Here is a 14,918-nt window from a genome sequence, read left to right as displayed (position 1 = left end):
AAATAGAAACAAAACAGTAGCAAAGATCAATAAAACTAAAGCTGGTTGTTTGAGAAGATAAACAAAATTGATAAACCATTGGCCAAACTCACCAAGAAAAAGAGGGAGAGGACTCAAATCAATAAAGTTAGAAATGAAAAAGGAGAAGTTACAATACACACCACAGAAATACAAAGCATCCTAAGAGACTACTACAAGCAACTCTATGCCAATAAAATGGACAACCTGGAAGAAATGGACAAATTCTTAGAAAGGTATGAACTTCCAAGACTGAACCAGGAAGAAACAGAAAATATGAACAATCACAAGTAATGAAATTGAAACTGTGATTAATCTTCCAACAAACAAAAGTCCAGGACCAGATGGCTTCACAAGTGAATTCTATCAAATATTTAGTGAAGAGCTAACAATCATCCTTCTCAAACTCTTCCAAAAAATTGCAGAGGAAGGAACACTCCCAAACTCATTGTATGAGGCCACCATCACCCTGACACCAAAACCAGACAAAGACACTACAAAAAAATAAAATTACAGACCAATATCACTGATGAATATAGATGCAAAAATCCTCAACAAAATACTAGCAAACAGAATCCAACAACACATTAAAAGGACCATCCACCATGATCAAGTGGGATTTATCCCAGGTATGCTAGGATTCTTCAATATATGCAAATCAATCAATGTGATACACCATATTAACGAAGGAGAAAAACCATATGATCATCTCAATAGATGCAGAAAAAGCTTTGGCAAAATTCAACACCCATTTATGATAAAAACTCTCTAGAGTGTGGGCAGAGAGGGAACCTACCTAAAAATAATAAAGGCCATGTACAACAAACCCACAGCAAACATCATTCTCAATGGTGAAAAACTGAAAGCATTTCCTCTAAGATCAGGAACAAGACAAGGATGTCCACTCTCACCACTATTATTCAACATAGCTTTAGAAGTCCTAGCCATGGCAATCAGAGAAGAAAAATAAAAGGAATACAAATTTGAAAAGAAGAAGTAAAACTGTCACTGTTTGAAGATGACATGATACTATACACAGAGAATCCTAAAAATGCCACCAGAAAACTACTAGAGCTAAACAATGAATTTGGTAAAGTTGCAGGATACAAAATTAATGCACAGAAATCTCTTGCATTCCTATACACTCATGATGAAAAATCTGAAAGAGAAATTAAGGAAACACTCCCATTTACCATTGCCACAAAAAGAATAAAATACCTAGGAATAAACCTACTTAAGGAGACAAAAGACCTGTATGCAGAAAACTATAAGACACTGATGAAAGAAATTAAAGATGATACCAACAGATGTAGAGATATACCAAATTCTTGGATTAGAAGAATCAATATTGTGAAAATGGCTATACTACCCAAAGCAATCTACAGATTCAATGCAATCGCTATCAAATTACCAATGGCATTTTTTACAGAACTAGAATAAATCATCTTAAAATTTGTATGGAGACACAGAAGACCCCCAATAGCCAAAGCAGTCTTCAGAGAAAAAAACGGAACTGGAGGAATCAGACTCCCTGACTTCAGACTATACTACAAAGCTACAGTAATTAAGACAATATGGTACTGGCACAAAAACAGAAACATAGATCAATGGAACAAGATAGAAAGCCCAGAGATAAACCCACACACCTATGGTCAACTAATGTATGACAAAGTAGGCAAAGATATACAATGGAGCAAGACAGTCTCTTCGATAAGTGGTGCTGGGAAAACTGGACAGCTACATGTAAAAGAATAAAATTAGAACACTCCCTAACACCATACATAAAAATAAACCAAAATGGATTCGAGATCTAAATGTAAGACCAGAGACTATAAAACTCTTAGAGGAAAACAAAGGAAAAACACTCTTTGAATCACAGCAAGATATTTTTTGATCTACTGCCTAGAATAATGGAAACATAAACAAATGGGACCTAATGAAACTTCACAGCTTTTGCACAGCAAAGTAAACCATAAACAAGACGAAAAGACAACCCTCAGGGGCTTCCCTGGTAACGCAGTGGTTGAGAATCTGCCTGCCAATGCAGGGGACACAGGTTCGAGCCCTGATCCGGGAAGATCCCACATGCCGCGGAGCAACTGGGCCTGTGAGCCACAAGTACTAAGCCTGCGCGTCTGGAGCCTGTGCTCCACAACAAGAGGGGCCGCAATAGTGAGAGGCCCGCACACCGCGATGAAGAGTGGCCCCTGCTTGCCACAACTAGAGAAAGCCCTCGCACAGAAACGGAGACCCAACACAGCCAAAAATAAATATACATTAAGACAACCCTCAGAATGGGAGAAAATATTTGCAAACGAATCCTTGGACAAAGGATTAATCTCCAAAATATATAAACAGCTCATGCAGCTCAATATTAAAGAAACAAACAACCCAATCCAAAAATGGGCAGGAGACCTAAATAGACATTTCTCCAAAGAAGACATACAGATGGCCAAGAAGCACATGAAAAGCTGTTCAACATCACTAATTATGAGAGAAATGCAAATCAAAACTACAATGAGGTATCACCTCACACCAGTTAGAATGGGCATTATCAGAAAATCTACAAACAACAAATGCTGGAGAGGGTGTGGACCAAAGGGAACTCTCTTGCACTGTTGGTGGGAATGTAAATTGATACAGCCACAATGGAGAACAGTATGGAGGTTCCTTAAAAAACTAAAAATAGAATTACCATATGATCCAGCAATCCCACTACTGGGCATATACCCAGAGAAAACCATAATTCAAATAGACACATGCACCCCAATGTTCATTGCAGCACTGTTCACAATAGCCAGGTCATGGAAGCAACCTAAATGCCCATCGACAGATGAATGGGTAAAGATGATGTGGTACATATATACAATGGAATATTACTCAGCCATAAAAAGGAACAAAATTGAGTCATTTGTTGAGACGTGGTTGGATCTAGAGACTGTCATACAGAGTGAAATAAGTCAGAAAGAGAAAAACAAATATCGTATATTAACGCATGTATGTGGAACCTAGACTAATGGTACAGATGAGCCAGTTTGCAGGGCAGAAGTTGAGGCACAGATGTAGAGAACAAACATATGGACACCAAGGGGGGAAAGAAGCATGGGGGGAGGGTTGGGGTGAGGTGTGATGAATTGGGCTAATGGGATTGACATGTATACACTGATGTGTATAAAACTGATGCCTAATAAGAACCTGCAGTATACAAACTACTAATACTAAACTTTCTTTGGGTTATTATTATGGAAATATGTTAATATAAATGTTTCAGACATTACATGAAATTTCTAAAAATCTTATATGTTCTGGTATAATAAGGCATAATTCTAGTTATTACTTGAAAATGTATATCTCAGAAATAACTAAATTTCCTTGTCAATTGCATTATTATGAACTTTCATCAAATCTTTAACCGTGGTCATTTTTAAGTCTTTTGTCATTTACAGACAGTTCTGGGTGTACTCTGATGCTTTTGCAAAAATGTTCCTATAAAAGGGTTTCATCTTCAAGGAATTCATGGAAAAGACTCTGACAAGTACAGGTTTCTGGTAACTGACTATACTGCTGACGTGAATGAATAAGCATTTTCAGAACTCTAATGGAAAACTGATGAACTCATAAAAGTGTTAACAAAAGATCAAGATAAAAAAATTAAAAAAAAAAAATTAATTACATGGGACTGAGTGAACTGATGAGGATGATTATAATTTTTGTGACTTTCTGTTTGAATAAAAAAAAAATCCCACAAGGACTCAGAGGCAAAAAAATATACAAATCAATTTTCACTGCAAAGTAAAGGAGCTGTTACAGTGGAGGATTACTGGACTGAATGTCAATATTATGGCATAGTATGAGTGTGTTTCGTGTTTGGTAATTGCAATCACTGTTGCTTTTGTTGTGTTCATCCATTTACAATGCTTGGTGTCAGTCTATTTATCTCTTGTAAAAATAAAATACAGTGTGTGTGTGTGTGAAAAAAAGATGGATTATGTAAAAACATGCATAAAGCTAAAGATTCAAAATGAGACAAGAAAGGTAATTTTCTTTTGCACATATGGTAAAATATTTAGATTTCCTTTACAGTTAAAACTTATTTCTACAATTTTTAAGATAAGGCTTCTGTTCTGATTTATCAATAGATTGTCCAAGAAGCTCTGGACAAAGCCCGAGAAGGCCGCACCTGCATTGTGATCGCTCACCGCCTGTCCACCATTCAGAATGCAGACTTGATAGTGGTGATTGAGAACGGCAAAGTCAGGGAGCACGGCACACACCAGCAGCTGCTAGCACAGAGAGGCATCTACTTCTCTATGGTCAATGTCCAGGCAGGGACACAGAAGTGATGAACTCTTGTTATAGTGTATCTTAAAAATAAATTCAAATCATTCTACAACTTATTCTGATTTAGAGACTTCTTTTCTAAGTCATCATAAAATATAGGTATATCTTATTCCATATCAATTTAGAACATCCAATTTGGGGTTGGATATTACAGCATTTGGAATGTAGGAGTTAAAAGTAACATCTGGCTTGATGAAGTATGAAAACAGCCTAGCTCTGAGTTACCAAAAACATATGGAGAGAATATCACTCAACCATAAAAAAGAATGAAGTAACGCCATTTGCAGCAACATAGATGGACCTACAGATCATCATACTAAATGAAATAAATCAGAGAAAAATACCACATGGTATCACTTATATGTGGAATCTAAAAAAAAATATACAAATGAACTTATTTACAAAACAGAAAAAGACTCAGAAAACAAACTTATGGTTAGCAAAAGGGAAAGGGGGGAGGGATAAATTTGGAATTTAAGATCAACAGGTATGCACTACTATATATAAAAATAAACAGCAAGGATCTACTGTATAGCACAGGGAACAATATTCAATATCTTTAAATAACCTATAATGGAAAAGAACCTGAAAAAATATGTATATATATAAAACAGAATCACTTTGCTGTACACCTCAAACACTATGAATCAACCATACTTGAATAAAAAAATTTAAAAATCATATGGAGAAAGTGAAGAGCAGAGTTTAGGTATATAAAACTGTAGAAGATTCAATGCAATCCCTATCAAGTTACCCAGGACATTTTTCACAGAACTAAAATTCATATGAAACCATAAAAGACACAATTGCCAAAGCAATCCTGAAGAAAAAGAACAACCCATGGGCTTACCTGGTGGCACAGTGGTTGAGAGTCTGCCTGCCGATGCAGGGGACGAGGGTTCGTGCCCTGGTCCGGGAAGATCCCGCATACCGTGGAGCGGCTGGGCCCGTGAGCCATGGCCGCTGGGCCTGCGTGTCCAGAGCTTGTGTTGCGCAACGGGAGAGGCCACAGTGAGAGGCCCGCATACCGCAAAAAAAAAAAAGAACCCAGGAGGCATAACCCTCTCAGACTTCAGACAGTACTACAAAGCTACAGTAATCAAAACAGCATGGAGGAACTTCCCTGGTGGGGCAGTGGTTAAGACTCCACCTGCCAATGCAGGGGACACAGGTTCAAGCCCTGGTCCAGGAAGATCCCACATGCCATAGAGCAACTAAGCCTGTGCACCACAACTACTGAGCCTGCGCTATAGAGCCCACGAGCCACAGCTACTGACCCCACGCGCCTGGAGCCCATACTCCGCAACAAGAGAAGCCACCACAATGAGAAGCCCACGCACCGCAACTAAGAGTAGCCCCAACCTGCCGCAACTAGAGAAAGCCCACCTGCAGCAATGAAGACCCAACACAGCCAAAAATAAAAATAAATTAATTTTTAAAGAAGTACTTAAATGTAAAGGTTTAAAAAAAAACAGCATGGTATTGGCACAAAAACAGATATATGGATAAATGAAACAGGATAGCCCAGAAATAAACCCACATGCCTATGGTCAATTAATCTTTGACAAAGGAGGCAAGAATATACAATGGGAAAAAGACAGTCTCTTCAGCAAGTGATGCTGGGAAAGCTGAACAGCCACATGTAAATCAATGAAGCTAGAACACACCTTCACACCATACACAAAAATAAACTCAAAATGGCCTAAAGACTTAAACATAAGACATGACACTATAAAACTCCTAGAAGAGATAACTGGCAAAACATTCTCTGACATAACTTGTACCAATGTTTTCTTAGGTCAGTCTCCCAAGGCAATAGAAATAAAAACAAAAATAAATGAATGGGACCCATTCAAACTTACAGGGTTTTGCACAGCAAAGGAAACTATATACAAAATGAAAAGACAAGCTGCAGAATGGGAGAAAATATTTGCAAACAATGTGACCAACAACCGATTGATTTCCAAAATACACAAACAGCTCATACAACTTAACAAAAAAACCTAATCGAAAAATGGGCAGAAGACCTAAACAGACATTTCTCAAAGAAGACATACAGATGGCCAACAGGTACATGAAAAGATGCTCAACTTCACTAATTATCTGAGAAATGCAATTCAAAAGGACAATGAGGTATCACCTCACGCTGGTCAGAATGGCCATCATTAAAAAGTCCACAAATAACAAATGCTGGAGAGGGTGTGGAGAAAAGGGAACCCTCTTACACTGTTGGTGGGAATGTAAATTGGTACAGCCACTATGGAGAACAGTATGGAGGTTCCTCAGAAAACTAAAAATAGAGTTCCCATATGATCCAGCAATCCTGCTCCTGGGCATATATCCAGACAAAACTCTAATCCAAAGAGATACATGCACGCTTATGTTCACAGCAGCACTATTCACAATAACCAAGACATGCAAACAACCTAAATGTCCATTGACAAATGAATGGATAAAGAAGATGTGTAACAGATATACAATGGAATACTACTCAACCATAAAAAAGAACAAAATAATGCCATCTGCAGCAACATGGATGCAACTAGATTATCATACTGAGTGAAGTAAGTCAGAAAGACAAATACCATTATGTTATCATTTATATGTGGAATCTAAAATATGACACAAATGAACCTATCCATGAAAAAGAAACATAATCATGCACATAGAGAACAGACTGGTGGTTGCCAAGGCGGAGGGGGGTGGGGGAGGGATGGAGTGGGAGGTTGGGGGTAGCAGATGCGAGCTTTTATATACACAATGGATAAACAAGGTCCTACTATACAGCACATAGAACTATATTCAATGTCATGTGATAAACCATAATGGAAAAAATATATACAAGTGAATCACTTTGCTGTACAGCAGAAATTAACATTGTAAATCAACCATACATCAATTAAAAATTAATTAAATAAAACTGTAGAATTCAAAGAAGCCACAGACATAGGGAAAATTCTTATGGTCCTGATTCATTGGGTAGATGACAGGGTAGTTTGGGAACAATTTTCCTTGTTACCAAGTTAAAATATATTGTTCAACAGCATACTTTCTTCATTGGTAAATTTTCAAGTTATTCTACTAGAGAATTGAGGTTTTAAAAAAAGGAATGTATTCCCAGATTTATCATCACATTCCAAGAGAAAATGGAATTGTCCTTAGACAAACTAACTGTAGGCACACATTTGTTCCATATAAAGAGGCATATTGTTTAAATGTTTAAAACACATTAATAAAAACTGTACATATTATCTCAGTGTAATTTGAAACATTTGAAAGAAACATCAATAAAATGCTGTTTCTATAGAACTGCATTACTTTTAGAAATAGTTTTATTTTCCCAGAAGATTAATCCACTTCAACAAGAAGGAATATGTTTAGATGGAGACCAAAAAGAAATATTCTAGGCAACCCTTGGAAGCTAACCACTCTGAAATGTTTTTTCCTTAATTTACTGCAGCAATACCCATTCTCACCGCTGTGACAGGTTGTTTAGGTCAGTAATCTATCCAAATCAGGTCTTCTATATGTAATAAATCATATATACCAAGGGATTTTTCAAATGTAACCATGTGTAGCAGTAGACTGAATTTCAGTTAACCAAGAGAGGAGTGGGGCAAAGGGTACGTTACCACAGTGACTCAAGGTGAAAATTCAACCTACTCTTATGTAATTATTCTCAAACTTGCCTGATAAGGATCATGGGGCATTTGCTCCTAGAAATTCTGACTCAGTAGGTGTGGGTAAGGCCCAGGAATCTTTTTGTAAAAAGCATTCCAGACGATTCTTAACTTCAGGCAGGTTAGAGGAACATGTTAAAAACATGAGTGAAAAGAGGTTTCTCTGCAGGAGGTGATCAGCTTCTAAAATACCCAATTCTTTAGATATTATTTAAAAACAATCAAACAGGCCTTAGAACTTCTACCTTTCACTCTTGGAACATTCTCACTGCCCAGTATGAAGTCCAGGCTAGAATCCTGAATGATCAAAGGCCATGCAGAGAGAGGTCCAACCAGTAAGTCCCCAGGCAGTGGTGAGGTTGTCTCAGACTTCCCAGCCTCACCCAGCAGCCTGGTGATGGCAGCGGTGTAACTCACTCAGGCAAGACAGAAGCAGAGCCATCCAAATGGGCACAGTCAACTGACACAGTCACAAGAAATGATCATAAGACAGTAGGTTTTGCATGGTTTATTACACAATACATAACTGATCAGAAAGTACAAGGTCAAACAGGAATGAAGCACTTACTAAAACACCAAACAAGAAGCTATATGATTTTGAGAATTTTATTTTCTGAGAATAGAAACTACAAAACAGAACAAAGGAAAAATAAATCCTGACAATCTGATTTAGTATTTAATCCTTTTAAAGTCACTGATTTTAAATATATATGCTTTAATTTCATATTCACAAAACTAATTATAACAATATACTATAATAAATTTTTTTAGGGTTTTTCATGTATGTCAGAGGGTGTAAACCTCCTTACTACAACTGAATTCTTTTGTCTGTTCACATAAACTTTTTTTAGACTAAATTGTAGTGGTCTCTCCCAAACATAGTAGACTTATATCCCTGTGGTGAATGTGGAATCATTGATTTCAGGGAAATTAGCATCCAATCATGTATTTCATATCCTTTGGCAACTAGAAAATGTTAAAGTGCTTGAAAGATAGAGTCTATGAGGATGTTCAGAGAGAAGATTTATTACCTATATAGGTACCAACAAAGATATTTAAAAGTTAGATTTGCATTGTGAAAATCTGTAGATTTGCATTGTTGAGGCTAACCTTCAAGTTTGCATAGTTCTATAGTCCTAATTTGCATTGCTGCTGCATCAGAGGAAGCTTAAAAATATTTCTACTTTCTATGTCAGAATAAATTTAGAGAGCATAATTCTACTAATTTCTACATTCAACAAGTTTCCTTCAGTCAACATCTCTTCCTGTCTCACATCACCAACCCACTCTCAGCATCCAGTTTTATGATATGTTTTGTTAAGTGCTTACTAAATGATTAGTCTCTAAAGATGAGCAATGTCCATCAGTTGCATCATATCACTGAAAGCACGGAAAGTCTGCTGAACTAGCTTTTCTGCATCAGTCTCTGGACATGATTTCCAGGCTGTACAGGCCACAATAAACCTGTGAAGCACAAATAATAAATGATGAAGTAGAACACAAAAATCAACACAAAAAGGCTCCAAATTGAGATGGTGAATAGAGCCATTACCTTTATTCCATCTGGCTGTTCACATATGAAATATGATCTATTGCTCACATTAGGTAAATGTAACCTGACACAATAGAAAGTATAGCCATATTTATATATAATGCTAGGAACACTTAATTTATTGTGTGACTAGAGCCTAAGGACAAAAAGGAAACAAAAAACTAGCCAGAGCTCAAGAGTGCTCTGGGGTCAGGTCTTATTGTGTTAAACAAACTCACCTCTTCCCGTAAAAGACCTTACCAACATGCCCCAAATGGAATGAGTTAGAATATGAATTCATGCCACTGTCTGCAATAAAACTTGACCTATTTTTAAAGAAAAAGAATATAGTGCTTGAAGAGAGTAAAAAAATAATAAAATAGAGAAAGAAGGATAAGAGGAGAGAAAGGCTGTTTCTAGAAAAACCCGAGAAACTCTCCTGAAACCAAAATATGCCTTCCACCACCATATCCTTCTAGATCCTCCTGATGAAGAAATCCCCTATCTGGCAGGTGATAAAAGTGGTCCCAAGAAGCTGAAACAAACAGGAAAGAAGCGTGGCTTCTGGTGGGCTCAGAGCCGAAACCTCACTACTAACACTCTTAGAACTAGCCTTCCCCTTTCCAGACACACAAATTTTCTACAGCAAAACATGCATTATGCTCAAGTTAAAATCAAAATGTTGTGTAATGTAAAGCTTGTGGACGGCATGCAATTTTCACATCACTAAAAATTAAGACTGGAAAGTACGTATCTTTGACATGTACTTTAGATTAAGCAGAACAAAATAAAAACATGTTCTGGTCCAGTATATAATAATGAAACCAATGTTTGAATGGATTATATTTGCTGAAAGATATACAGCAACCTACAGAAATTCCTGCCTCGTTTTCACATAGTGATTCATGATCAGTAGGCATTTTCTCGCTATGTTGTGCATATACTTCTCAAATATTTAGCAAGATCTAAGTATTTCTTTGCAAAGAGTAACGATTTCTATTTATGTGTTAAATTTTTTTAAAATTCAGTTATATTTTTAAATTATAGAAAGAACAATCATTCCTACATGAACAATTCACAAAAGAATATACACAGATGTCAATAAACAAAGAGAAAATGTTTTGCTTCATAAGATTTCAGGTTAGGTTATTTTTCCCTATAAAATTTCTACAGACTGCTTTATAATGTCTAAAGCTGGCAATGATGTGATGAAATACGTAAAGATAAAATACTATCATTATTTGTAATGAGAAAAACTGGAAATAGTATGGAAGTGGTTAAATTATGAAATCCATAAGACTAGACATTCCTCAACCATTAAAATACCTCAAAGGATATTTAATGGCATTGGGAAATGCTTGAAGTAATATTAAGTGAGAGTGCAATTCACAAAAAGGACACTAAAATATTTACAATATGATCTAAATTTGTAATAATTACACACAATCTATGTATATTATAGATTAGAAAGATAATGGTCTTATGTCTTATAATGGAAATGTTAACTTTGTTCCTATATTTTTCCATATTTTACAAATTTTTTTACATTGAGCATGCAGTACATTTAAAATAAAATGTTGTACTCCCTCTTGCAAGAGCACTGGAATCACAACTAACTGCTGAACAATCGTCGACAGGAAGACACTGAAACTCACCAAAAAATATACCCCACATCCAAAGACACAGGAGAAGCCACAGTGAGAAGGTAGTAGAGGCGCAATCACAATAAAATCAAATCCCAGAACCACTAGGTGGGTGACTCACAAACTGGAGAACAATAATACCAAAGAGGTCCACCCACTGGAGTGAAGGTTCTGAGTCCCATGTCAGGCTTCCCAATCTGGGGGTCCGGCAATGGGAGGAGGAATTCCCAGAGAATCAGACTCGAAGGCTAGCGGCATTTGATTGCAGGACTTCGACAGGACTGGGGAAAACAGAGGCTCCACTCTTGGAAGGCACACACAAAGTAGTGTGCGCGTCGGGACCCAGGGGAAGGAGCAGTGACCCCATAGGAGACTGAACCAGACCTGCCTGCTAGTGCTGGAGGGTCTCCTGAAGAGGCAGGGGTAGCTGTGGCTCAAAGTTCTGGGAAGTACTCCTTGGTGTGAGCCCCCCCAGAGTCCGCCATTAGCCCCACCAAACAGCCGGGTAGGCTCTAGGGCTGGGTTGCCTCAGGCCAAACAACTAACAGGGAGAGAACCGAGCCCCACCCAACAGCAGACAAGCAGATTAAAGTTTTACTGAGCTCTCCCCACCAGAGCAACACCCAGCTCTACACACCACCAGTCCCTCCCATCAGGAAGCTTGCACAAGCCTCTTAGATAGCTGCATCCACCAGAGGGCAGACAGCAGAAGCAAGAAGAACTACAATCCTGCAGCCTGTGGAATGAAAACCACATTCACAGAAAGACAGACAAAATGAAAAGGCAGAGGACTATGTACCAGATGAAGGAATAAGATAAACCCCCAGAAAAACAGCTAAATGAAGTGGAGATAGGCAACCTTCCAGAAAAGAATTCAGAATAATGACAGTGAAGTTGATCCAGGCCCTCAGAAAAACAATGGAGGCAAAGATCGACAAGATGCAAGAAATGTTTAACAAAGACCTAGAAGAATAAAAGAACAAACAGAGATGAACAATACAATAACTGAAATGAAAAATACACTAGAAGGAATCAACAGCAGAATAACTGAGGCAGAAGAATGGATAAGTGACCTGGAATACAGAATGGTGGAATTCACTGCTGCGGAACAGAATAAAGAAAAAAGAATGAAAAGAAATGAAGACAACCTAGGAGAACACTGGGACAACATTAAACACAACAATTCACATTACAGGGGTCCCAGAAGGAGAAGAGAGAGAGAAACGAGCCGAGAAAATATGTGAAGAGATTATAGTCAAAAACTTGCCAAACATGGGAAAGGAAATAGCCACCCAAGTCCAGGACACAGAGAGTCCCAGGCATGATAAATCCAAGGAGAAACATGCCAAGACACATAGGAATCAAACTGGCAAAAATTAAAGACAAAGAAAAATTATTAAAAGCAACAAGGAAAAAACGACAACATACAAGGGAACTTCCATAAGGTTAACAGTTGATTTCTCAGCAGAAGCTCGACAAGCCAGAAGGGAGTGGCACCATATATTTAAATTGATGAAAGGGAAGAACCTACAACCAAGATTACTCTACCCAGCAAGGATCTCATTCAGAATCGATGAAGAAATCAAAAGCTTTACAGACAAGCAAAAGCTAAGAGAATTCAGTACCACCAAACCAGCTCTACAACAAATGCTAAAGGAACTTCTCTAAGTGGGAAACAAAAGAGAAGAAAAGAACCTACAAAAACAAACCAAAAACAATTAAGCAAACAGTATTAGGAACACACATATCAATAATTATCTTAAATGTGAATGGATTAAATGCTCCAACCAAAAGACACAGGCTCACTGAATGGATGCAAAAACAAGACCCATATATATGCTGTCTACAAGAGACCCACTTCAGACCTAGGGACACACACAGACTGAAAGTGAGGGGATGGATAAAGAGACTCCATTCAAATGGAAATGAAAAGAAAGCTGGAGTAGCTATACTCATATCAGATAAAATAGACTTTAAAATAAAGAATGCTGCAAGACACAAGGAAGGACACTACATAATGATCAAGGGATCAATCCAAGAGGAAAATATAACAATTATAAATATATATGCACCTAACATAGGAGCACCTCAGTAAATAAGGCAAATGCTAACAGCTATAAAAGAGGAAATCGACAGTAACACAATAGTGGAGGACTTCAACACCTCACTAACACCAATGGATACATCATCCAGACAGAAAATTAAAAAGGAAACACAAGCTTTAAATGACACAATAGACCAGTTAGATTTCATTGATATTTATAGGACATTCCATCCAAAAACAGCAGATTACACTTTCTTCTCGAGTGCACACAGAACATTCTCCAGGATAGATCACATCTTGGGTCACAAATCAAGCCTCGGTAAATTTAAGAAAATTGAAATCATATCAAGCATCTTTTCTGACCACAACGCAATGAGATTAGAAATCAATTACAGGGAAAAACTAAAAAACACAAACACGTGGAGGCTAAACAACACATTACTAAATAACCAAGAGGTCACTGAAGACATCAAAGAGGAAATCAAATAATACCTAGAGATAAATGACAACGAAAACACGATGTCCCAAAACCTATGGGATGCAGCAAAAGCAGTTCTAAGAGGGAAGTTTATAGCAATACAATCCTACCTCAAGAAACAAGAAAGGTCTCAAATAAACAATCTAACCTTACTCCTAAAGGAACTAGAGACAGAAGAACAGACAAAACCCAAAGTTGATAGAAGGAAAGAAATCATAAAGATCAGAGCAGAAATAAATTAAATAGAAACAAAGAAAACAATAGCAAAGATCAATAAAACTAAAAGCTGGTTCTTTGTGAAGGTAAACAAAATTGACAAACCTTTAGCCAGACTCATCAAGCAAAAGAGGGAGATGACTCAAATCAATAATATTAGAAATGAAAAAAGGAGAAGTTACAATGGACACCGCAGAAATACAAAGCATCCTAAGAGACTACTACAAGCAACTCTATGCCAATAAAATGGACAACCTGGAAGAAATGGACAAATTTTTAGAAAAGTATAACCTTACAAGACAGACCAGGAAGAAACAGAAAATATGAACAGACCTATCACAAGTAATGAAATTGAAACTGTGATTAAGAATCCTCCAATGAACAAAAGTCCAGGACCAGATGACTTTACAGGTGAAATCTACCAAGCATTTAGAGAAGAGCTAACACCCATCCTTCTCAAACTCTTCCAAAAACTGCAGAGGAAGGAACACTCCCAAACTCATTCTACGAGGCCACCATCACCCTGATACCAAAACTAGACAAAGATACTACAAAAAAAGAAAATTACTGACCAATATGACTGATGAATATAGATGCAAAAATTCTCCACAAAATACTAGCAAAAATTCTCAACAAAATACTAGCAAACACACTCCAACAACACATTAAAAGGATCATGCACCATGATCAAGTGGGATTTATACCAGGGATGCAAGGATTCTTCAACATACACAAATCAATGTGATACACCATATTAACAAGTTGAAGAAAAAAAACCATATAATCATCTCAATAGATGCAGAAAAAGCTTTTGACAAAATCAACACCCATTTATGATAAAAACTCTCTAGAATGTGGGCAGAGAGGGAACCTACCTAAAAATAATAAAGGCCATGTACGACAAACCCACAGCAAACATCATTCTCAATGGTGAAAAACTGAAAGCATTTCCTCTAAGGTCAGGAAC

General features: G+C 37.3%; 2 protein-coding genes across 3 annotated transcripts in view; one reads left to right on the top strand and one right to left on the bottom strand.

Moving 5' to 3' along the window:
* The window catches only part of ABCB4 (ATP binding cassette subfamily B member 4), a 75,518-nt gene extending 71,119 nt beyond the window's left edge, over positions 1-4,399 (top strand). The window contains exon 28 of the mRNA XM_082846350.1: positions 4,158-4,399. Within this exon, the coding sequence (XP_082702476.1) occupies positions 4,158-4,361 (204 nt within the window). The 3' untranslated portion in view covers positions 4,362-4,399. The remainder of the gene's footprint in view (positions 1-4,157) is intronic.
* A 4,147-nt stretch (positions 4,400-8,546) lies between these two features.
* The window catches only part of CROT (carnitine O-octanoyltransferase), a 61,686-nt gene continuing 55,314 nt past the window's right edge, over positions 8,547-14,918 (bottom strand). For both annotated transcript variants that reach the window (XM_082846357.1, XM_082846356.1), the window contains one exon: positions 8,547-9,503. In XM_082846357.1, the coding sequence (XP_082702483.1) occupies positions 9,383-9,503 (121 nt within the window). In that variant the 3' untranslated portion in view covers positions 8,547-9,382. The remainder of the gene's footprint in view (positions 9,504-14,918) is intronic.

This window comes from Leucopleurus acutus, assembly GCF_964270905.1.
Source record: "Leucopleurus acutus genome assembly, chromosome: 9".
NCBI classification, from domain to species: domain Eukaryota; kingdom Metazoa; phylum Chordata; class Mammalia; order Artiodactyla; family Delphinidae; genus Leucopleurus; species Leucopleurus acutus.
The sequence above is the reverse complement of the archived record's forward strand: the minus strand, read 5'-3'. Positions and strand labels throughout refer to the sequence as shown.